This window comes from Dicentrarchus labrax, unplaced genomic scaffold (genome assembly GCF_905237075.1).
Source record: "Dicentrarchus labrax unplaced genomic scaffold, dlabrax2021, whole genome shotgun sequence".
In the NCBI taxonomy this organism is placed as follows: Eukaryota; Metazoa; Chordata; class Actinopteri; family Moronidae; genus Dicentrarchus; species Dicentrarchus labrax.
The window spans coordinates 23,236,292-23,261,894 of NW_026136713.1; the positions used below are offsets into that span (position 1 = coordinate 23,236,292).

A 25,603-nucleotide genomic window follows, 5' to 3' on the forward strand; every position below is an offset into this window, starting at 1 on the left:
GTAAATATCTGCAAAACAATCAAACAAGCTTTCATGTACATGAAGGATGATATTAAAATATATTTTTGGTTTCATAATGTGCTCTTTAACTTTCTGTATCAGCTTTGGAGGCAAGTTTGTGTGTTTATGTCTTTGTAAACTGATTTAAAATGTAAATGATGAATAGAATTAGAGTGGAGGCCCTGAAAGGAGTTGAGGTGTCACAGCGTGATTGGGAGGAAAGCAGTGAGTAAGTTGAGGTTGATCAATGAGATGAAAGCAGTTGACATGACAGTTTGGGGATTAAGGCACTGGTCCCAACCTTTTCTATCATTTATTAAACTGACTCAGTGACACATTTTATAGATATTTCATATAATATTCAAACAAACAATGAACCCAACTGTAAGACGTTTGTGTAAAACCACAGATTTGGATTCATTCAGAGCAGATTATTTCCTGTTTAAGGGACTTTTTATAAAATTCTCATAGTTAATACACACTTACAGACTTAACGGGCTTCTTCTCCCTGATGCTTGGCCATTGCTCCATTAGACAGTTTTCTTCACAGAAGTGAACCAGATGCTGAGATATCGGCCTACTGTGTATATTTTTAAAATGTTCTTATATTACTTAAAATCAACCAAGAAGGTCTCGCAACCCCCTGGTTTAAGGTTCTGGGATGGTTGATAGTGAAATTATTATAGTAATGAATGTTTACACCCTCAATCTGCCATAAATGGGACAATATTCACTTTTGAAAGATCAGAAATTATTAAGTAAAATAAATGTGGAAATAAACAGCAGAATAAGAACAAATCATGGACACGAGCGGTTCCTGAATGAGGCCCAGAGTCTCCGGAGGGTAATTACGTCAAAATTAGGAACGATGGGTTTTATTTTGAAAAGCTACGAGCACGGACACGCCCAAGCCAGCTCTTATTTTGAAATAAAACACCGGAAGTTGTGTGTGTGTTGTCGCGGTCTTGATGAACTGTTGAGGAGTGAGCGTCTGGAAGGGAGAGCAGGAAGAGGGAAGACAAGAAATCAGGAATAAAGGAGACACAGAGCAGAAGAAGAAGAAGAAGAAGTAAACAACAACAACCACAACAACAAGTAAACAGGAGAAGGAGAAGAAGAAGAAGAAGAGGAAGAGGTAAACTTTGTTTGTTGTTTGTCTGACTTTGTTTTCTTTAGCTGCCAATCAAACAGGATCCAGCGAGGTGTGTCCAGGCCACGCCCCTTCAGGTAAACGCTAGGTGTGTTTGTGAACAGGTCAGAACGTGTGTGTGTGTGTGTGTGTGTGTGTGTGTGTGTGTGTGTGTGTGTGTGTGTGTGTGTGTGTGTGTGTGGGTGGGTGGGTGTGTGTGTGTGTGTGTGTGTGGGTGGGTGGGTGGGTGCGTGTGTGTGTGTGTGTGTGTGTGTGTGTGTGTGTGTGTGTGTGTGTGTGTGTGTGTTACTGTGTGTATGTTACTGTGAGTTACTGTGTGTGTGTGTGTTACTGTGTGTGTGTGTTTTACTGTGTGTGTGTGTTACTGTGTGTGTGTTACTGTGTGTGTGTGTGTGTGTGTGTGTCTTACTGTGAGTTACTGTGTGTGTTTGTGTGTGTGTGTGTGTGTGTGTGTGTGTGTGTGTGTGTGTGTGTGTATAGCGCCAATTCCTAACAGAAGTTATCTCAGGACACTTTTCAAATAGAGCAGGTCTAGACCGAACTCTTTATAACATTATTTACAGAGACCCAACAGTACCACCATGAGCAAGACCTTGGAGACAAGGGCAAGGAAACACTGCCTGTTAAAAGGCAGAAACCTAGGACAGATCCTCCGGCTCTAGGTGGGTGGTCGTCTGTCTCGACCAGTTGGGGTGAAAGAGAGAGAGAGAGAGACAGAGAGAGACAGACAGACAGACAGACAGACAGGTGCACAGCAACAACAGTATTGGCGATGGCAATCTAGCAGGACCATGGCAGGAGGCTCCACCAGGATCGATAAGAACCTGCGAGATGAGAAAGCACAAGAACTCCGGGGAAGAAGTGAAGTTAGTAACATGCGAGGAACGTCTTAAGCCTACTCTTGAATGTGGAGAGGGTGTCTGCCTCCCGAACCACAACTGCAAGTCATGGGTGCAGCTGCCAAAAAGCTCTTTCTGCCTCAGTCCAAGAGCTTAGCGACTTTCTAACACCCACCGTCTGTGTGCCAGGTTGTGGCTGGGAACTCCCAGACTACACTGTTCTGCCCCCGTCACCACTTCCTGGTTGCCACAGGACTTTTTTGATCCGTGATGTAAGGTGGATGGGTTCCCTTTTGGGAGGACGTCTGCGCGTGATATCTTTTAACTTGGGGAGACTGATGCGCCTGCAGCCACCAGACGGTCCTTGACAGAAGGGGGCCTGGTTCCAGTGGCATGGAAATCCACGACGACTGGAGACCACCCTCTGTTGCAGCCTTCATCCGCCTTCAGTGTCGTTGTGACATTGTCATCCTCCGCCACATCCGCCGTTGAGGTCTTTGGATCGCGCTTTGTCTGGAATCCCCCCCTCGACCTTACTGCCAGACGGCATTGCTTTCAGGCTCATTGGAACACACAAGGTTCTCCACCACGGCAAGGTGGCGATCCAGGGACCCAGGTGTGTGTTTCTCTTCTACCATCATTAACTGCAGCAAAAGCATCCTTGGTCACAGAAAGCGGAAACATCAAGACTGGTATGATGAAAACAACACCGAAATTCAACAGCTCCTAGCCACCAAGCGGCAAACTGTTATTACCTGGCAAAATAACATCAACTGCAAGGTTAAAAGAGCAGCTCATGCCAAAGCGAAGGCAGCCGTCCAATTGAACATTAGGAAATTGAAGAACCAGTGGTGGACAAAGAGCGGTACATTGCCCCAGCTACCGTTGTCTAACCCCACTTCGCTCTAAAGATGGGCTCACGCTGCTGAAAGATAAGGAAGCAATAGCAAACAGGTGGAAAGAGCATTACGAGGATCTTCTGAACAGGGACACCACTCCATAAATAAGAGCATGGGGGAACCACCCAGCCTGGAAGAGGTGAAGGATGCTATTAGGAAGATGAAGAACAACAAGGCTGCTTGTCCAGACGTCTTCCAGCAGAAGTCCTAAAGGAAGATGGCCCTGATCTTCTTAAACACACCCATGCCCTGCTTCTCAAAATGGGAACAAGAAAAATCCCTGCACAATTTAGGGATGCCCTGGTTGTCTCCATCTTTAAGAAAGGAGACAGTGTTTTTAATTTATTGTATGTTCCATCTACCTGCCCAGGGACTACAGGTGGAAAATAGCAACTTGGTAAAACCCGGTTCAATGCATCTCTCCTTGTTATATACAGGGTTAATGTTTTATTGTGCACTGTCCCTTCTCAAATAGAAAAAAATCAAATAATAATAATAATACAAATAATAATAATAAGAAGAAGAAACATATGGAAGGAGAAAAGGTGAAAAAAAGTGTTTGTGTTGAGTCCGGTTAGATCAGATCAGATCAAATTAGATGTTCTTTATTGTTCCCAAAAGGGAAATTCCTTCTGCTCAGGTCAGTACTGAACTGAGAGACAATAAGAAATAAAATTAACAACAGTATTTGTTTTTCTTAATATTTATTTCAAACAGGTAATACAAATAATAATAAACAAATAATGAGATGAAGGGGGCACCCAGTTAGCTCAGTGGGTAGAGTTGGCGACCCATGTACCGAGGCTGAGTCCTTGCTGCAGCGGCCCAGGGTTTGAATCCGACCTGCAGCCCTTTGCTGCGTGTCATCCCCTCTCTCTGCCCCCATTTCCTGTCTGTCTTCAGCTGTCACTATCATAAAAGGCAATAAAAAAAAAGCCCCAAAAAAAAACTTGAAGAAAAAAATGAGATGAAGGGTAATCCTACACACAAACTCAATTTATAAATCCCCACAAACAACACAAATTAAATCTTACAAAAAGGGGTAGGAGTGTACACAAATACAAAGTTTACAAAGAGTTTAAAAATCTTCTAATGTAGGAAGTGGAGATAAAACTCTTAGTAAAAGATCGAATAATAAACACAAACCATTAAATAATTAAAAAAAAAAAGTACCTACAGTCCCAAAGCATATAGATGACCTCTGTCAACTCACAATGAATCACAATCAGCCCACTGGGAACTGAAATATCTTCTGCTTTAAACGTCCAACAGAAATAGATTCAGCGTCCTCAATAACCCCCAGAACCTCCTATATTGTCCCGATCAGCCAATCAGCTGCTGAGATATTGTCCATATAGCTGATTATTGATGCTAATTATGCTAATGGTACATTTATGACATAAAACTTTGATACTAAACATTTCTGGTTCACACTGAGGAAATATTGTGTGTAAACTATTACAATAATTACAGTATTTCTAGATGTCTCAGTTTCCTCACAAACATCATTAAAGTTCCTCCTCTCTCTGTTTTCTTTTCTTTTTTTAGAAGGATGGATGGAAGCAGCTCGGCAGGAAATCCCAGCGCTGCCTCGTCTGACCCACTTCCTGCCCACGCTAACAAGGAGACGCTTCCACCGACTGATTGGATCTCAGCTTCTGAGGAGGACGATGGGCAGAGCAGAGGGTCCGATGGTCTGCCTGGGTCCCAGAAACACCAGAGTGCTGCAGAGAAAGACCAGAAACAAGATGATTCTCCAACCAAACCAGATCAACTAAAATCTGAAAATAGGATTCCAAAAAACAAACTTAATGCAGATCAACCAGAACCCTCTCTAGCTGAGCCAGATCAAACAAAACTAGATCCTCTTCCTCCAGAGCAACAAAAAATGGAAGAAACTAAAGATTCTCCTCCTCCAGAAGATCCACCAAAACCGGATCAAACTTCTCCAACCGAACCAGATCAAAAGAATCTAAGAACTGCAAGACCTGAACAAAAACCAGATTCTCAGGAACACAGAATCCAGGAAGATCTCACAAACCAGAAACCTGAAGAAGACCCTCCTCCTCCTCCTCACCTGAACACCCAGCAAGCTCCTCCTCCTCCTGCAGACCAGCAGTCTCCTCCTCAGGTTCTTCCGTCGATAGTCCGTCCAACTGAAGCTCCAACCCTGGGTCCACCGCTCCAGGCTCCGCCCCTCACCATTGAGGCGTTCTGTGACCAGGTACAGCCCCACCCTCCGGTTTCTTCTACAGGTGAGCCCAAACTGTGTGGCTTCCTACAGAAGCAGGGGGGGCCCCTGAGGGCCTGGAAACAGCGCTGGTTCACCTATGAGGAGAAGAAGAACCAGCTGTTCTACTACCGCACGCCACAAGATGTGACGCCACTCGGCCGGGTGGAGCTCTGCAGCGCCACCTTCACCTACCCACTGAAGGCCGAGAGTGGCACCTTCCACATCAAGACGCCTGAACGCACCTTCATCCTCAAGGTAGGAGCTGTAGAACTTGTTCTGACACATTGGTGAGCGGATGGAAATGAGCACTCATTGATTTCTGAATTAACAGGCGGTGACTCAGGAGCTGATGATCTATTGGCTGCAGCAGCTTCAGGTGAAACGCTGGCAGCACAGACAGACCTGTCCTGACCCAACAAACAACAACAACACTACAGGTGAGAAAGGATTTTAGAAATCCTGAATCCTGCAGGTGCAACAGCAGCTTCAAACTGATTCTGACTGATTATTAGTTATTAATTGTAAATTACAGTGGAGAAATACTGAAACCTTTATTTTAATTATTAGTTTTTTCAGACAAAATGTGTATCTGTAACTGTAGAACAGCCCTTTTAAGTGGTCTGATGATGGTTTAACTGGTCTGATGATGGTTTTACTGTCTAATGATGGTTTAACTGGTCTGATGATGGTTTTACTGTATGATAATGGTTTAACTGGTCTGATGATGGTTTAACTGGGCTGATGATGGTTTTACTAGTTACTTACTGAGTTAAATATATATTTTCAGTCAGTTGTTGTTGCTGTTTTTAATGTGTATCTGTGATTTCTCCAGAGGAAAGGCTTCTTAAGTTAACAGAATGAGTATCAAAGTGTTGACTGTGACCTCTCTCACTCTGCTGTTAGACCTTAATCCTTCTGATTAGTACAGAGTTTGGTGAATTCTCCAGCCACAGCTGATCAACCGCAGCAGTCATGTTAAAGAAATGAAGGCGTAAATAATCACCCTGATACACCAGGACGGGAAACATCAGTTTGTAGTTTGACATCCTTCCTTCCAGGTAGTTTTAGTGACCTTCTGTGTGGATATAAACAACCTCAGCCGGCTGCACTGATATTAACCAACAACCGAGAGCGATCAGCAGATTCAGTCAAACAGGATTAAAAGGTTTTTAGACATCAGCTGATCTGGATTTCAGACAAACCAGAACAGCCAGCTCAGCCTGCAGGTCCTGACCCTTCTGTCTGTAGACTCACTGGTTGAACTGGAGTTTAACTGGAGTTGTTGGACTTCTCTTTTAACGTAAGCAATGTGTGTTTAATGAGGGGGCGGAGCAGCAGGAAACAGGATGTGATGCGTTACAGATGCTCTCTGTAGATGGGGAACATTTCCTATTGTTTGTTTGAGACCATCAGCCCATCACGGCTCAGTGACGTCATCATTAAGACGCCGCTGACAGGATGTGATGTCATTCTGACAGCAGGTCAGCTGCAGGCGGCTGAAAGGAAACACTCATTCACAGGTTACAATAGTTCACTAAAACTAAACTAAAAACTAACTGACTGACATTCAATACTTCAGCTTTATCACCAAAGTCTAGTCTCTTAAAGGACTGGTGTCAGTTGGCCTAAGATCCTTGAATGCAGCTGTCAAACTAAACAAAGTTAATAATTATTTAAACACTTTATCATACACAATAACCGCAATAATATTGTGTAGTAAAACAAACTAAATGTCAATTTGGTCAATTCTATCAACACGACAACACGACGAGGCGACTGTGAGTCAGTGTTTGTGTACTGTAATACTTATCCTGAACTTTCTAAATCTTGCCCCAAACAAATACCCCCATATTATAATAAAACTAAAACTAAAATCAAACCCACTCTAGAAACTGAAAAAATTAAATAAATAAAAACTAATATAAAATACAAAACTATAATAGAACACACACATAGGCACAGCACTGAGTTCAGAACTTCATTCAGTTTTCAGTGTTCAGTTCGGTCTAGACCTGCTCTATTTGAAAAGTGTCCTGAGATAACTTCTGTTATGAATTGGCGCTATACAAATAAAATTGAATTGAATTTAATTGAAAGTGTTTTTTGTTTTTTGAAAATAGTTTAGGCGGTTTTCCTCTCAGTGAAAATGTAAACTGGTCTGAAAGAAAACTGCCTCTATAAGCGTCTCTATATTCTTCATCTTGTTTTTTCACACAGTAATCAGCTGTTTGTTGTTTCTGTTTCGGATTCTTTAGATGATGTATTGACAGTCAGACTGTGGACATATGACGGCCTTTAGCTTGTGTTTCTAGAGTTACTTTTTTTTGGGGGGTATTTTTTGGGGCTTTTGTTGCCTTTATGATAGTGACAGGTGAAGATAGACTGGAAAGGGGGGCAGAGAGAGGGGATGACATGCAGCAAAGGGCCGCAGGTTGGATTCTAACCCTGGGCCGCTGCAACAAGGACTCAACCTCGGTACATGGGTCACCAGCTTTACCGACTGAGCTACCCGGGCGCCCCTAATATGTCTCCACTACAGAAACATTAGCTAACTGCTAAAGTCTGATAAGGTTGTCTGATGTTTTAATGCTGTAAATGGTTGCCCTTTGTGTGCCTGTTTTTAAACTACTTTCCTAATTAAACATGATGTGCTCATTATTGATGCTGTTATTAATGATCAGACAGACTCTGGGATAAGTCCTTGTGAAAGAGTCCTGACTAAAGACAGGAAGTTGTGTAGTGTAAATAGTACAGAGATCTGATGACTTTGAAAGGAGTGCAGCGGTGGAAGCAGCTCACCTGATTCTCAGGTATTCTGCTCGTGTCCCGACTCGTTTTCCAGCAGACTTCACTTTAACATGACGTTTGTCTTTTATGTTGTTTGGACTAAAGCTTGTAGAAAAGTCCCCAGCTCAGGACTGCAGAAACACTCTGGTTGTACAGTGGTGTTTCAGAGTGGAGCTTCTTCCCTCACTGAGGATCTTTGATGAGTTCAGACAGTTTATTTTTGTTCTGAAGTTTCTCACTGAATGAATATGAAATAGTAGCGGCTGATCTGAAGTTGTGCAGTGTAGTTTCTGTAAAGGAGAGCTGAGGAGGACAAACACAGTAAAGACGGATTGGAGTTTGATCGGCTTTATTGGAGTAATCTACCAGGAATGTGTCTATGTGATTGGTTGAATTATGGTGTTGACAGACTGAGTGAGAAGGCACACAGAGCTTAAAGCCTCGGTCCTGCACCAGCAGGTTTTGGAGTGACCTCCTGGTGCTGTGTTCAGTTGTAGCTGTTCTGAATCCAGTCTGTGAAGCTTCCAGTCAGCAGCTGGAACTGTTTGTTGAAGGGGGGGCAGCTTGAATCATGTCAGACATCCAAGGTGATCATCGTGTTGTAATTATTGTAAATATCATTATGTGTCACACGGCTAACGTGCAGATTGAAGGCAAGGCCTGATGCGCTTAATGGGCCATAATTGTACAATGCTGAATTGGATTGAATTCTACCGACAATAGCTCCACAATCATACTATGTTACAGAGGACAGGACAGATACAGGACAGAGGTCAGAGCTGTAGATACAGGTCAGAGGTCTGTACTGTTTGTTTTATTCAAATAATAGTAACCGTATATTATTGTTATATACACTCCTGAACAAAATCTTAAGACCGGGGGAAAAATTGCAAGTATTCGCATTTCACGTTGGTGGAATGTAACAAGGTTGTAAGTAGAGCTTTAAAATGCAAAAAGAAGAAACAGGAGCAAGAGACAAAAAAAATAGAGTAGGCAATTTATTGAAAACTGCATTTAAACTCAAATAGGCTGTTCATCAGTTGATCAAAAGTTTAAGACCATAGCCCAAAAATAAAACAGAACTAAAAGTGTCAAAAAAAGGCCTCAGTAGTGAGTAGCCCCACCGTTGTTCTTGATCACTTCAAAAATCCGTTTAGGCATGCTTGATGCTAGTGTTACCAGGAGGTTGGTGGGAACGTTGGTCCATTTGGTGAAGATGGCTTCACGAAGGGCATCCATGGTCTGGAACTGATCTCTGTTTTGTAAACTTCCCTTGCCATCCATCCCCAAACGTTCTCAATGGGATTTAGATCAGGGGAACATGCAGGATGGTCCAAAAGAGCTACATTATTCTCCTGGAAGAAGTCCTTCGTCAGGCAGGTATTGTGAACTGCAGCGTTGTCCTGTTGAAAGACCATCATCAACCCCACAGACGAGGGCCCTCAGTCAAGAGGGATGCCCGCTGAGACATCTCCACATACCCAGCTGCGGTTTGACTCCCCTGCACAACCTGAAGCTCCATTGTTCCATTGAAGGAAAAAGCACCCCAGATCATGAAATTTAAAATGACTGTCTTACTGCGTCCAACCTCAGCAGCGATGGCGCGTTGCGAGAGGCCTTTCCTGTGCAACTCAACAATCCTGCCACGTTTAAAGACAGAAAGCCATTATGCCTTTGCCATCAGGGGGTCATGACAGTGAGAATGCCTGATATAAAATGACATGAAAGCCAGATTTTTGCACAGATTTGGACTTTTTAAGGCTATGGTCTTAAACTTTTGATCAGCTAATGAACAGCCTATTTGAGTTTAAATGCAGTTTTCAATAAATTGCCTACTCTGTTTTTTTGTCTCTTGCTCCTGTTTCTTCTTTTTGCATTTTGAAGCTCTACTTACAACCTTGTTATGTTCCACCAACGCGAAATGCGAATACTTGTAATTTTTCTCCCGGTCTTAAGATTTTGTTCAGGAGTGTATGTCAGTGCTGTAGATGTATTTGAGTAATATAATAATAACAATAATTATCTTATTAATAACAATGATATTAATATTTGCTTTATTTCATACGTTTTTATCATAAAGAGTCCATTTGACAATAATGCCAAAGTTAGAAAGATAACGTTGACTAGTGTTGTAAATGGTTGCCCTTTTGTGTGCCTGTTTTTAAACTACTTTCCAAATTAAACATGTATCAATTCTATAGATACAGGGCAGAGGTTAGTGTTGTGGATACCGGGTAGAGGTCAGTACTGTAGATACAGGGCAGATGTCTGTACTGTCTGTTTGATCCATATAGTAACAATAATGATGTTATAATTTTTACAATATTATATTATTTATATTTGTACACCAGAAAAATGATTTTTTTTCAAAACAATAGCACCGCCAATGCTAACTGCTAGAAACTCATTAACTGTTAGGAGTACAAGAATCATTTTTGGATTCCTTTGATACTCATTTTACTGATATAGGCCAAAAAAAACAAAACTAGATCAACCGGTCAGGTGATGTCAGACTGAAATCAGCTGTTTGAGTTTTCTGCATCCTGATTCTGTAGACGACTTCCTGCCGGTGTTGAAGAGCCCGCTGGGTTTGGTGGGGCAGGAGGCGGCAAACGTATCATCACAGCGATCGCCGCTCGCCAACATGTCGATCAAACATCCGCTCATCGAGATCCAGTGAGTGACCTCCACATGTTGCTTTAAAGCTCAGTCTGACATCAAGTGTTCAGACGCCAGAGAGAGCAAAGTGAGACCACTTCTCCCATGAGCCCCGGTGCTATTGGTCACCGGGAAGCAGGTAATTATTTCTGGTCCGCTCCCCTCACCTCGTTTTGGTAACGTGCAGTTTAGTCACCTTCACCAACTCCACATCTGGCTCAAGGGTTATTGTCTGAACAGAGATATTCCTTTTATTGACAATTTCGCCGCCTTTTTAGTTTGGCCCCAATTTTTTAAGCCAGACGGCCTCCATCCTTCACTGGAAGGGTCACGCCTCTTATCCACCAACATTGACAGCCTAAATGAATCCACCCCCCCCAGTCATATTAATACTCACATTCCTCGAGGCACTGGCCGAGGAGATGGAGTGGCAGCCATATATGATTTGAGTGTTTAAATGGACCCTAAACCTAAACTAAATTATAATTCATTTGAAAGCCTTGTTCTTAGGCTTTCTCACCCAAACTGGAAAACACTGCAGCCAGTTCTATTTGTTATAGTGTACTGCGCTCCTGGACCGTACTGATTTTATATCTTCTCAGAGTTTTTATCAAGTTTAGTCCTTAAATCAGATAAAGTAATTATTGTAGGTGATTTTAATATTCATGTGGATGTTGACAATGACAGCCTTAGTAACGCATTTATATCATTAATAGACTCAATTGGCTTCTGTCAGAGTGTAAATAAACCAACTCATTGTTTTAATCACACTCTTGACCTTGTTCTATCATATGGCATTGATATTGAACATTTAACAGTCTTCCCACATAATCCTTTCCTATCTGACCATTATTTAATAACTTTTGAATTCATACTATTAGATTATAAGCCATTAGGCAAAACTTCCTACAGCAGATGTCTATCTGACAGTGCTGTAGCTAAATTTAAGGAGGAGATTCCTTCAGTGTTTAATTCAATGCCATGTCTGAATTTAACAGAGTCCTATAACGACTTTAGTCCCTCTGAAATTGATAATCTTGTCGATAGTGCTACAGGCTCACTACGATCAACATTAGTCCTATAAAAAGGAAATTATTAAAACATAGGAGACTATCACCGTGGTATAACCACCAAACCCGCCAGTTAAAACAAATAGCTAGAAAATCTGAAAGGAAATGGCGCTCTTCAAAATTATCAGAATATCGCTCAATTTGGCATAATAATCTTAAAACTTATAGAAAGGCCCTCCGTAATGCCAGAGGAGCCTATTACTCAGCACTAATAGAAGAAAATAAGAATAACCCTAGGTTCCTCTTCAGCACTGTTGCCAGGCTGACAGAGAGCCACAGCTCTATTGAGCCACATATCCCCATAAACTTAAGTAGCAACGACTTTATGAGCTTCTTCTATAATAAAATTATTACTATTAGAGAGAAAATTAATCACCAACTGCCATCAACAGTTATCAGTGGCTCTCCAAGTTCAGGGACTTCTGCCAATGTAAACTTAGATATATATTTAGACTGTTTTTCTGCTATCGATCTTCATCAGTTAACTTCAATCATTTCTTCATCGAAGCCATCAACCTGTCTATTAGACCCGATCCCAACTAGGCTGCTTAAAGAAGTTGTTCCCTTAATTGGCACTTCTTTACTGGATATGATTAATCTTTCTTTATTATCAGGATATGTACCACAGTCCTTTAAAGTAAGTAATTAAACCCCTTCTTAAAAAGCCCGCTCTTGACCCAGGGGTTTAAGCCAACTATAGACCGACTTCTAACCTCCCCTTCCTCTCTAAGATTCTGGAGAAAGTAGTCGCCAAAGAGTTACGTGACTTTCTACATAACAATAGTTTATTTGAGGATTTTCAGTCACGATTTAGAGTTCATCACAGCACAGACAGCTCTGGTTAAAGTTAATAATGACCTTCTGATTGCATCTGACAATGGACTTGTCTCTGTACTTGTATTATTAGATCTTAGTGCTGCATTTGACACCATTGACCATAATATTCTTTTACAGAGACTTGAGCATCAAATTGGCATTAAAGGAACCGCACTAAGCTGGTTAAAGTCATATTTATCAGATCGCTCGCAGTTTGTACATGTTAACGATGAACCTTCAATAAATACTACAGTTAGTCATGGAGTTCCACAAGGTTCTGTACTTGGACCAATACTATTTACTTTATATATGCTCCCTTTAGGCAACATTATTAGGAATCACTCCATTAACTTTCACTGTTATGCAGATGATACGCAGTTATATCTATCAATCAAGCCCAATGAAATTAATCAATTATCTAAATTACAAACATGTCTTAAGGACATAAAATCCTGGATTACCTGCAATTCTCTGATGTTAAACTCAGAAAAAAACAAAATTCTTGTCTTGTTCCCCAAAAACCTTAGAGACTCACTGTCTAAAGATATAGTTACTCTAGATGGCATTAACTTGGCCTCTAGCACCACTGTCAGGAATCTTGGAGTTATCTTTGATCAGGATTTGTCATTTAACTCCCACATAAAGCAGACCTCTAGGACTGCCTTCTTTCATTTACGTAATATTACAAAAATTAGACACATCCTATCACAGACAGATGCAGAAAAACTAATCCATGCATTTGTTACTTCAAGGCTGGATTACTGCAACTCTTTATTATCAGGTTGCCCCAATAAGTCCATTAAAACGCTCCAATTAATTCAGAACGCTGCAGCACGAGTACTGACAGGAACTAGAAAAAGAGATCACATCTCTCCTGTACTAGCTTCTCTGCATTGGCTCCCTGTAAAATGTAGAATAGAATTTAAAATCCTCCTCCTCACCTATAAAGCTCTTCATGGTCAGGCCCCTTCATATCTTAAAGAGCTCATAGTACCCTATTACCCCTCTAGAACACTACGTTCTCTGAATGCTGGGCTACTTGTGGTTCCTATAGTCTCTAAAAGTAGAACAGGAGCCAGAGCCTTCAGTTACCAAGCTCCTCTCCTGTGGAACCAGCTTCCAGTTGTGGTTCGGGAGGCAGACACCCTCACCACATTCAAGAGTAGGCTTAAGACATTCCTCTTTGATAAAGCTTATAGTTAGGGCTGGATCAGGTGAGTCCTGAACCATCCCTTAGTTATGCTGCTATAGGCCTAGACTATTGGAGGATTTTCCATGGTGCACTGAGCTCCTCCCTTCCTCTCTCTTTCTGCACTCATTCATGTTCCATTAATGCATGTTACTAACTTCACTTCTTCCCCGGAGTTCTTGTGCTTTCTCGTCTCGCAGGTTCTTGTCGATCTTGGTGGAGCCTTCTGCCATGGTCCTGCTAGATTGCCATTGCCAATACTGTTGTTGCTGTGCACCTGTCTCTCTCTCTCTCTTTCACCCCAACTGGTCGAGACAGACGACCACCCACCTAGAGCCGAAGGATCTGTCCTAGGTTTCTGCCTTTTAACAGGCAGTTTTTCCTTGCCCTTGTCGCCAAGTGCTTGCTCATGGTGGTATTGTTGGGTCTCTGTAAGTAATGTTTTAAAGACTTCGGTCTAGACCTACTCTATTTGAAAAGTGTCCTGAGATAACTTCTGTTATGAATTGGCGCTATACAAATAAAATTGAATTGAATTGAATTGAACTGACTCAGCACTCCTGTAAAGCCTGTATATCTTGACCTGCAATGAGTCCATTTAACTGTACCCCCCCAGGCTCTTACAGTATTCCTGTCAGAATTATGCCTAGATTTAAAACCCACTACTCTACGCACTCTGTCTCTTCTACTGCTAGATCTCATTATGTGGTTACGGTTTACTGTAGTATTTCCACTCCAGCTAAACCTCTTATCCCAGTTACCCGTGCCCTTCTGAATGCACAGTCTATGGCTAAAAATCCTTCATTCCCAATGATCTAATTACATACCATAAGCTTGATTTCATGTTTCTTACTGAAACCTGGCTAAAACCTGGGGAGTGCTCCCCGCTTATGGAGCTCTGCCCGCATACTTACACATTTTTAAATTCACCAAGACTAACAGCCCGGGGTGGGGGTATTGAAGTTGTCTTTAAAAAACATTTTACTTGTATTCCACAAATCAAATCCATTTGCCACAGACTTTTTAAACATTTGTAAATCTTTTAACCTTGTGCAGCACGTCTCAGGCCCTACACATAACCTTGGGCACACCCTGGACTTTTTTTTTAAGTATTTTTTTTGGCTTTTTTATTGCCTTTATTTGATAGTACAGCTGAAGACAGACAGGAAGGGGGGGGCAGAGAGAGAGAGGGAATGACACGCAGCAAAGGGCTGCAGGTCAGATTCGAACCCTGGGCCGCTGTAGCAAAGACATGGGTACATGTAAAAATTGTAAAATTCAGAATCAACTATAAGATCTTACTGATTACATATAAGACACTTCATGACCTTGCTCCCAGTTACATTTCAGCTCTCCTTGTTCCTCATTCCACTCCTCGGCCGCTCCGCTCCTCAAATCTCAGCCTTTTATCCGTTCCACGCTCTAACTGTAAATCTAAAGGTGACCTTTGCTGTTCTAGCCCCAACATTGTGGAATAGTCTTCCCCAGTCATTTAGATTCACTGAATCTGTGGACTGTTTTAAGCGGCTGCTCAAAACCCACCTCTACAGGCAAGCCTTTTTATAGATCTCCCTGTTTGTTTTCTCTTCTGTCATGTCTCTTTTAATTTATCCCTCCCTTTTGTTTTATCTTCCTTTGTTTGTTTTTACATGCTCTCTATGTTTGTGTTTGTGTGTGTAATGTTTTATTTATTTGTTGTTTGGAAAGCACTTTGGATCTTTGTGTCAAAAAGGTGCTATATAAATAAAGTTTTACTTACTTACTTACTTACTATTACTGTTTTCTGTGTGTCCAGAAACTCTGTCCACAGTCTTCGTAAGAGATCGTCTCAGGAGTGGAGTCAGAGTGTGTTTCATGTAGAAGCTCCACAGTGGATTCCCCCGAACTCTGCAGACTCCAACAACACTACAGGTACCTCCAATAATAGTACAAATATATACTAATAGCAGTATTAATACTAATAATACTCAAAGTAGTCTTGGTCTTGCTTTGTACTTTCATAGTCTCATAATATTCTGTTATGTTTTTACTCCTCCTGTTGTGTTTCAGTCCCTCCAGCATCGAGCATTGAGCCTCCGACCCCGCCACCTCCCATCCCATTGGCTGAGCCAGCAGGTCAGGTATCCCCTGCGGAGGGCAGGGTGTCACCCTCGCTGTTTGACAGCCGGAACAGGAAGACAAAGAATCGTGGCTCATCCACGATGCAGGCCCTCCGCAGAGACACTCTGTCCTCAGACCGGACGTCTCGCCTTCAGCAGGAGAAACAGATGCTGATGGAGGAGGTCAAAGCTCAGAAGGTGATCGATAACTCAGTGATCAGACATATAACGGTTTATTGATCTGGGTAAAACTGATCGTTCTTGTGGTTTTAACGTACAGAATGAACGATGTAGTTTCTCGTACAGTACCAAATATGGATTCATCCACCGCTGAAAAGTCCCCAACAAATTCACTACTTCTTGTTCGTGTAGCATTTAAAAATGTTTTTGTTATTATTTTTTAATAATTATATATTTATTTGTTTTGCGGTGTTCAGGAGCTGGTGTGGATCCTCCACAAAGCTTTGGAGGCTTCTCAGCTGGAGAAGCGAACCTGTGCAGAGTTTCTGGCAGAGACAGGCGAGCAGGAGCGCCTGGAGCTACTGCGACACCGCGAGCGGCAGGCAGCCGAACTGCGAGGCCGGCTGGAGGAGGCGAAAGCGGAGGTGGAGGCCGCAAGGAAGATTCTGACTCAGAAAGATGCTCAGCTGGCCGAGCTGCAGGAGAACATCAGGATGCTGACGGAGAAGAACAACGCCAAGCAGGAGGTGAGGTCACACCTGAGGACAATAGGTGGACCACAAACACGTTTCATCGCCTAACTTGAATTTCCCTTGGGATAAATAAAGTATCTATCTATCTATCTATCTATCTATCTATCTATCTGTGGAGAACCTACAATAAACACACGTTCATCATCTCTATTTTAATGGTCATTGAAGGTCAGATAAGAATCAGATAACGTGCACATTAAATGTTTTTTGTGTTGAATTTTTAAAGGTTAATATGTATTAAACTGTAGCTAACAGCGCCACCAGTGGCCGTTCAGTGAACTGCACTCAGCGCCCTGTTGCATCATCCTGGGCGAATAACATTACTATCTACTATGTTCCTATATTTTATTTGGACCATTAGCGCCATGCTACGAACTAGCTCGCCGCTTACAAGTTACCCAATCAGCCACGAAGCAACAAAAAACCTAAAATCTATTGTTTCGTGTCAGGTGATCATAAAGCTGTCTGATCAGGTGACCACCTGTATGTCCGACCCATGTCGATCCGTCTCGTCGTCTGGCAGCAGTTTGGACTCTCAGACCTTCAGACAGCTTCAGCAGGAGATCGAGAACCTGAAGGTGAGATACTGACTGATATATTGTTGATTATTGATGATCAAATATTGACCTCTGATTGGGTCTGGTCTTCAGGACGACATCGAGGCATATAAGACCCAGAACAAGTTCCTGAACTCTGAGATCTACCAGTTGACCAAACTCTGGAGGAACAGCTCTGAGCAGGAGAAGAGTCTGATGGTGAAGGTGAGTCCAACACTGATGTCCAGTTTCATCACTTTTAAACCTCCTTCTGAGCCTCACCCTGTGTTTCCTGTCCTCTGCAGTGTGCCTACCTGGAGGCCAGTAACTGTCAGGCAGAGAGCCGTTACCTGGGTGTCCTGCGGCAGCTGCAGGAGACCAAATCTCTGGATCCGGTCCAGCGCGATGTCGTCCAGAAGATGATCGGAGACGCTCTGAAAGGAGAGCTGAAGAGCGTCCTCAAGCTCAACGTGGCCAGGTGAGCAGGATACAGCAGGGTGGACAGAATAACAGGAACACCTAGGTCACTGATGGTCTGCGTTGTGTCCTTAGGGATCACGATGAGTACGGCTTTAAAATCATCCCGGACTACGAGGTGGAGGACATGAAGCTCCTGGCAAAGATTCAGGCGCTGGAGATCCGATCCCACAACCTGCTGCACCAGGTCTGAACCCTCACATGTAGGCTCCATCGTGTCCATCAGTGGACATTAGAGGAACTGCAGTTTTGGTCACAAGCCAACCAATCAGCAACCTCCGTGGCTGCAAATGAATCCAACACTGAAGTACCAAAACCTGCAGTTTCTCTACCAGCCACTAGAGGCTTGCTACAGCAGTGAGTCAATCTCCATAAGGCCCCATAAATATTAAGGTGCCCAACTTTACAGCAGAAATCAACAGCGCCTCCACTCATCCAGTGCTCAACCGCACTACTGCAACTGAAAAAGTCCCAAAAAGAATCTTCCCTGTTGACCTCCATTTATAAAAGAGCCTCCTCTTTATCATGAAGCTCATATCATATTAAAAGAAGTTGATTTAACAGGACAGAAAGCATCCTGTGTGTTTTAAAATCCGTTTCTGTGGGTTTTTCCCTGCAGGAGGGTGTAGAGCGCCCCCTGTTGAGTCGCTGGGCTCAGTATCTCGCCGGCAGGTCGCATGATGACCTCTGCCCCTCGCCAGAGCTCAAAGGTCTGCTGCGAAGTGGTATCCCTCGGGAGTACCGACAGCGGGTGTGGAGCTGGGTGGTCCAAACCAGAACCAGGACAATCAGAGAGCATCACCCACAGCGCTACCAGCAGGTAGGGGGAGGAACACCTGTCCACAACTGTCCACAGTGTCCTCAGTGTCAGACCTGGATGTAACAGTGTGTCAGTAACCTCTCAGTAATCCAGCTTTTGTGTTTCCAGCTGTGTGAGAAGAGTCGGACATCTCCTCATCCAGCCTCCAGACAGATCCAGCTGGACCTCCACCGTACCCTGACAACCAATCAGAACTTCTCCTCACCCTCTAGCCCTGCCCTCCAGCAGCTCCGCCGCATCCTATTGGCCTTCTCCTGGCAGAACCCTGCCATTGGCTACTGCCAGGGACTCAACAGGTGCTCACACATACACGTTTGTTCTTCCACACGAGGACCTAACCCCAAATCCTAAACCCTAACCCTAAACCCTAAACCCAGAGACTAGACTAAATGTCCTCTCTTTGTTTCGCATCCATTAAACTATTTGATAACTCGTGTCCATCAGGGTGGCGGCCATTGCTCTACTGGTCCTTCAGAGTGAAGAAGATGCCTTCTGGTGTCTGGTGGCCGTGGTGGAAGCCATCATGCCTCGGGACTACTACACCAAGAACCTGATAGCCTCTCAGGTCAGGAAACACACTCACCTGTTCACCTGTACTCTGATCACCTAGAGATCTTACAGTCCTTCCAACAGACACTGACAGTTTCTAACTCAGTTACTCTGGCGTCCCTCCCTGTGCAGCTGAGTAGAGCAACTGAAACTGCTGTTTTTACCAATTGTGGATTAAGGATTTATGTGGACCAAACCAGAGTTAGTGATTGTTGGAAAGACTAACAAAGAACTTTAAGTGTTTTACGATGATCTACAAGGTAAACTTGGCGTTTTTGTCAATAGAGTCTGGTGTTTCTGACCGAGATGCTGGTGCTCTAGTGCGACATCTAGTGGCTCAAATCTACATAAAGCACCACTTTCACCCTGAAACCAGCTTTATTTGTCTGATCCAGTTGCTGCTGTTCATTTAATACAGTCAGAGGACAGTTTGATGTAAATAAGAATTATTTGAGTCTGACCTGTGTGAACATTGTAATCTGGTTAGTAGAGTAATATAGAGTTCGTTATAGAAACTGTTGACAATAAAACTTTAATATTTTATTGTATTTGATCAAATATTAGATTTTCCATCTGCTGAAATAAATTTTCAGTGGACTGATCGAAACCATTATTGAGTGTTATTGATCAGTCTCATTGATGGATTAGTGTTATTGATCGTCTGTTCAGGCGGACCAGCGGGTGCTGAAGGACTTCCTAGCAGAGAAGCTTCCCCGGCTGGCGGCTCACTTTGAGGATCACAGCATCGACGTGTCTCTGATCACGTTCAACTGGTTCCTGGTGGTTTTTGTGGAGAGTCTGCCCAGCGACATCCTGCTGCCGCTGTGGGACGCCTTCCTATACGAGGGCACCAAGGTACCAGCAAGGGTCATCAGAGAGCTCACTAAAGCTAATTTCATACAGCATATACTCCCAGTACAATGAACTAGCATCATTTATAGCATCATTAGCATTAATAATCAGCTAACCCTAACCCTATGGACAACATTCCAGCAGCTGATTGGCTGATTTGGACAATATAGGAGGTTCTGGGGGTTGTTGAGGATGCTGGATCCATTTTCAGAATACAACATGGATGTTTAAACCAGAAATGGAAATATTTCAGCTCCCAATTATCCCAGGCTGATTATGAAGATGATTCTGAGGTAATTGATCAGATTAATGCATAATCACAGCAGCACGGACACAGGTCAATGACAAAATGCCTTAGAACTGAAGAAATATAATATAATTAATATAAATGTATTATTTATTATTATATAAATTATATAAATATTACATCTGAACATTCAAACCAATGACACTGAGCTTTCCTGATTTTAAAATGTATTAATCATATAAGTCTGTGTTTCCCAAACTTTTTTTCTGGAGCCACTTTTTAAAATTACCATGACTACACATATAGCTGATTATTAATGCTAATTAATGTGCAAACATCAAAAACCGGTATTTAAAATCCTTTTGCTCATTGACATTTATTTTGAGGGAGATTGAATTAGTGAGAACAGTTTGTGCAGATGATTCTGGATGATTTTTATTATAACTGATGTATTGATGAGATCACCTGTGTGACTTCTGTGTGTCAGGTGATCTTCAGGTACGCTCTGGCTCTCTTCAAATACAAAGAGGATGACATTCTGAAGATCCACGACAGCGTGGAGATCTACCAGTACCTGCGCTTCTTCACCAAGACCATCTCTGACGGCAGGTAAAGACTCACCTGAACTCACCATCAACCCTTTATCATCAGACTGTTCTGTGTGTCAACGCTACCACCTGCTGGTTCACTGTGAACACAAACACTTGATCCACTGTGTTCACTGTGTTCACTCTGGACAGGATTCAATAGAGTTTATTCAGACCAGTCAGAAAGTCAGTTGTTGTAGTGTGGCTGCTGGTTTCTTAATATCTCTGGTGTCCAATAACAATAAACCTCCATAAATCCATTAGAAAGACAATCATCATGCTTTTAAGTATCAAGACATTATCAAGTCAGCTTTATTGTCAGATGTACTATACATGCACAACATACAGCACAAATGAAATTTCAGTCCTCTCGGACCCACAGTGCAAACATGCAATAGAAAAATAGAAAATACATAAAATAAACAATCAAAAAATTTTACATGACATAGAAATAATAAATAATAATAAAAATAAACAATCAACAAGACAAAAAATCAACAAGACATATTACAAACAATCAGCAATTTAAACAAGACATAAAATAGACAATCAACAATTTAACAAGACATAAAAATAAACATAAACAATCAACTATCAACAAGACATAAATAAACAATTCAACAAGACATAAATAAACAATCAACAATCAGAATCAAGGCACTTGAGTATTTACAGGATGAGTATTTACATGATCAGTAATGGCTGTCTGTATATTTTAATATACACTGCTAACAGTAGCTGCTAACAGCTAATTGGGCTACTGTTAATGTAGAATATCTCTCTCCCAGCTAACATGTCAATGGAAGCATTTTACTTCCTGTTTATATGCCCCAAAGCATCTTGGGAGCAGTTCTTAAAGTTTGACTAATTATCCCTCAAATAGAAGTAATCAGGTCTAAAATCCAATAATTTGAACTTTAAAATGAATTGATGTTAAAGTTACTGTATACAACAACATGGAACTAATACTGACTTTCCTCACTAATACTATAATAAAATAAAGTCTTAAAGGTCTTAAAGAGTCTAAAATTGAATGTGTAGAAACTCTGAATCAGACACTGAATAATCCTGTTTTACACATCCGTCAAATTAAACTTCAGGAACAGCAAAATGTTTTTCTTCAGATTTAATACTTTTATTTCAGAAGCTCCTCCCTTTCCTTTAAATTGCATTGTGGGAGAAAAGTGTCACTTTCCCAGCCATGAACATGCCATATGACGTTACAAAGTCACAGACTGATCTATTATATTGATTGATTTATTATACTTATTGTAACAGTAATAAAGGTCTCAAACAATTACTCAGTAAAATAATCTGCGACTACTTGAATAATCATTCTTCAATCAAAACCTTTTCTGTCTCAATATTAAAGTGATGAAATAAGACATTTGATTATATGAGGTTGTACAATGTATTAATCCAAAGATTCACAGTGTAAACAATCAATCATGGCAATAATCGGTGGTTGCATTAGGCGACGTTCCTTCGCTGAGACTCTACAGCTGTTTCCCGTGTTGTGAATGAATCTGTTAAATTTTGTTGTTGTTTGTTGTCTGTTGTTGTTGTTTACTCTGCAGGAAGCTGACCAGCATCGCCTTCAGCGACATGAACCCTTTCCCCGGCCGGCTTCTGAGGAACCGGCGAGCACTTCACCTGGAACGCCTGCAGGGGGAGCTGCGAGAGCTGGAGGAGCAGCAGAGGGAGTTCGTAACGGAGAGCGCCGAACGTAAAGACAAAGAGCTTGACACCAACGTCAGCGAGGACGACGAGGAACTCTGAACTCACGCCAGTCGGCTGCTTCTTACCTCATGAGCGTCTTGTTGCACACAATCGACCCTGAACTCGTCACACTGCGGTCACACTGCAGATTATTCTCTACTCACATAAAACCCAGACCACAAATCTGATCTCAACCCGCCTTTGTGCTCTGGCTTTGAACGGGGTTCCCAGGCGTCCTGGAAAACCTTGAAATGTATCCAAAAGCACTGTAAAAACCAGATAAGTTCATTTAACTCAAACTATTGTTGTAACTGATTTGTAAGACTTTGTTACTCAAAATCTTCAATGTAATCCGTTTCAACCTATTGATTGTGAGCCGGTTATTCTAGAAAAACTCCTGGAAAATGTCCTGGAAAACGATTTCTTACAGCGAGTGGGAACCCAGTTTGAAGCAAATTTGAGGTAGTGGCCAACCTGTGTAACTACACACAGAGTAATGAGTTCACATTGTAAACATTGTGTTCATTTGAACCTTGATGAAATGATTCGTTTCACTGTCAGAATTTGAGCCATTCGGTCCGATAACATTTATAAAGTCTAGAATAGACACACGATTAAATCTTTTTATCCACATTCAAGTTAGCAGCGGGCTAAACAGGAAGTTCAGAAGTTATCAGAATTCATCAGCGTAATTTCTTGACAGCAGGACAGTGTTAAGAGTTATGTGCCCTCATTAAAGCAATATTTATTCTCTTTAACATTATCTTAACCACAAAATCATTTATTTTTGAATTAATAAAGTAAAGTTTTATTTCTCACAGAGCACTACGTACGGTTGGTACCGAGCAGGAAGAGTTCTTACATTACTGAAAGATTACTTAACTATAAGTAAAATTACTCGTGTTAAAAGAAACTACTCAGAGTTTGAGTTCATGTTTAATGTACTGCAGACGTCACTACTCACAGTAACTTCTGGGTCACAACGAAATCCACATCCAACTGAGAAAACACGTATTTTAAGTCCCGATTTCCATTTTTAGGCAAATTTAAAAAATCAGATAACGGGTTAGTTTTTTCCATTTTTTATTTTCCATTTTATGTTCCTGTATTTCAAAACTCAACTCTATTGACGGAGAGTTTACTGACCATAAAGCAACAATTTAGTGAGCGAGTGACTCGTTAAATGCAATTCAGTTTTGAACAGTCAATAAGCTAACAAGCTAACAAATGAATGAATTGTATTTATGAGCAAAGTGGTATCATCAGCGTAAAAACAAAGTTTTTAAACTAACGGCTGAAATATGAACTGATAAAGAGTTAAAATGCAGGTGAAATTTAACAGTTTTTTACTTTGCACTACTGGTTAATGTTTGTTGTTTAAATCTGTCTTTTTCTATTATTATTGCACATAAATGTTAAGAATTTAAAGTGTTGGATAGGATTTCTTTTGGATTATTTGTCAGCAAAATTGTCAGCTATAAGCATTATAAGTAGTCAAAATATATTGATGTTGTAAGACTTTTACGTGTTATGTAGAACAACGACAATAAAATTGAGTTGAACTTGTAAGGGCAAAGGCTCCGTATGTTTACGTATGTGTCAGTGAGTGAACGGGTTGTAACGTACCTGTGGAACGATTTATGTGTTTCTATGTAGGGATCAGGGTATAATTATAATAATATAAATATGATTGTCAGTTATTTTACAGCGTTCACTGTTGGCCGACACCCAGGATGATGCAACAGGACGCTGACTGCAGTTCACTGAACGGCCACTGGTGGTGCTGTTATCTTCAGTTTAATGAACGGCCACAAATCTATAAATGTTTTTGCAAATATTTATTGTTTAATAGATTAAACTGTTAAATTCAAGTTTAATACTCGTAATGCATTTCTAAAATGATGTAAAATTAACTGACAATTAAAAACATTTCTTGCTATAATGTTCATTACATAGAAGACAACAGACACATTAAAATTTTCCATTTTATTATTTTTCTTAAAAAACAAATATACATAAGAAATGATAAATATAAAAAAGTCAACCCAGAACAAAAGAAAAAGTTCTTCAATGTTACAAACAACTTCTTACCGCAGAGAAAACCTAAACACTAGTGTTACACCTGACAGTTAAACTCATGTGTCAGCCTAAAGTCTTAACTTCTGTTTGCTATATTAGTCGTCCCTCGTGTGAAGACTGATTCAAGAGTCACGTCTGAAAGAAACGAGGCGTCTATCAGTCCTGTGAATCTAACAGCAGATTATTCACACCGTACGAAGATGACGAGCTGTGATAAAGAGCAGAGAAATATGGACATGCATCTTGTTCTGGATCGGCGTCTCTACAACGTCGGTCGGGCCGAAGGAAGCTTAAAAACAGTCCTCGGATTGAACGCGGTTTATTTAAAATGCAGTAACCATGACGACTAAAAACTAAAGTTAGAAAAATGACAAGTGAACTCGCCAGAGTTCAGGATGCTCCAGTCGATTGTTGATATCAGCTTGTTGCTTTTAAAAGTCACAGTTATTGTGATATAGCTCACCAGCTACAGTAGTTAAACTACAACCATGTGAGTTTCACAAGGATACATTTCTCTATGTCACTTTGTAGTGTAACTGGTGTCTGCGGCGTTAATTATACAAAACGCTTCCTTCACTATGCTTACTATGTATCTGGTTAGCACAACTTGCTAACGTAGGTTACTGCCGTTTATGCTAACAAGGAACAGTGGAGTTCAGTGGTATGGAGACAAACCTGAGGGGTCCCGAGCTTTTCAATTCTGAATCATTTTAGCTCTACTGTCCTCTAACAGAACATTTACTGTTTGGTTTGTTTCGTAGTTTTTAGAACTTTATGAGCATGTGGACAACATCAACATCGTTGTGGCTGGTCGGATGAGACAGGAAGTGTCTTTAGGCTTAGGTTAACATGCTAGATGCTAACAGCATTCAAGCTAACAGAGTCAGACTGATTCAGCAGCAGCTGATCCTGTTAGATCCAATCAGTGATCATTGGATCAATAATCCGTATAAACATCCTGACTGGAGCATCCCGAACCCGTGGCACGCCTGTCCACACCTTCAGCAGGCAGGGCCTCTCCTCTGCGTGCTGATTGGTCTGGTTTGGCGACAGAGGAGCTGAAAAGTTTCATTACAATAGTGTGGATTTATATTTTAGGCCTGATTCTCACTGTAATTCATTTATAAAGTTCATCTCAATAAACCAGAACCTTCACGTCAAACACAATAACCAACACTGACATCTGTTAAATTCAGAGAAAAGTTTGACTATTTATGTCAATAAAATAAAAATAATAAATATTAGAAAATTTGTCATACTCTATTCTCTCATTTCTTCTTTAAT

At 41.4% G+C, this 25,603-nt stretch overlaps 1 protein-coding gene across 1 annotated transcript; it reads left to right on the top strand.

The window, feature by feature from the left end:
• Nucleotides 1–958: 958 nt before the first annotated feature.
• Nucleotides 959–23,809, top strand: tbc1d2 (TBC1 domain family, member 2). Its single transcript, XM_051419821.1, has 17 exons — nt 959–1,135; nt 4,437–5,376; nt 5,453–5,558; nt 10,464–10,584; nt 15,437–15,552; nt 15,691–15,938; nt 16,178–16,447; nt 16,903–17,031; nt 17,104–17,214; nt 17,295–17,467; nt 17,542–17,653; nt 18,086–18,286; nt 18,395–18,582; nt 18,731–18,851; nt 19,505–19,690; nt 20,422–20,543; nt 22,099–23,809. Exons 2-17 carry the CDS (start codon nt 4,441–4,443, stop codon nt 22,298–22,300), a joined length of 3,342 nt encoding a protein of 1,113 aa, XP_051275781.1. The 5' UTR covers nt 959–1,135; nt 4,437–4,440; the 3' UTR covers nt 22,301–23,809.
• Nucleotides 23,810–25,603: the final 1,794 nt, after the last annotated feature.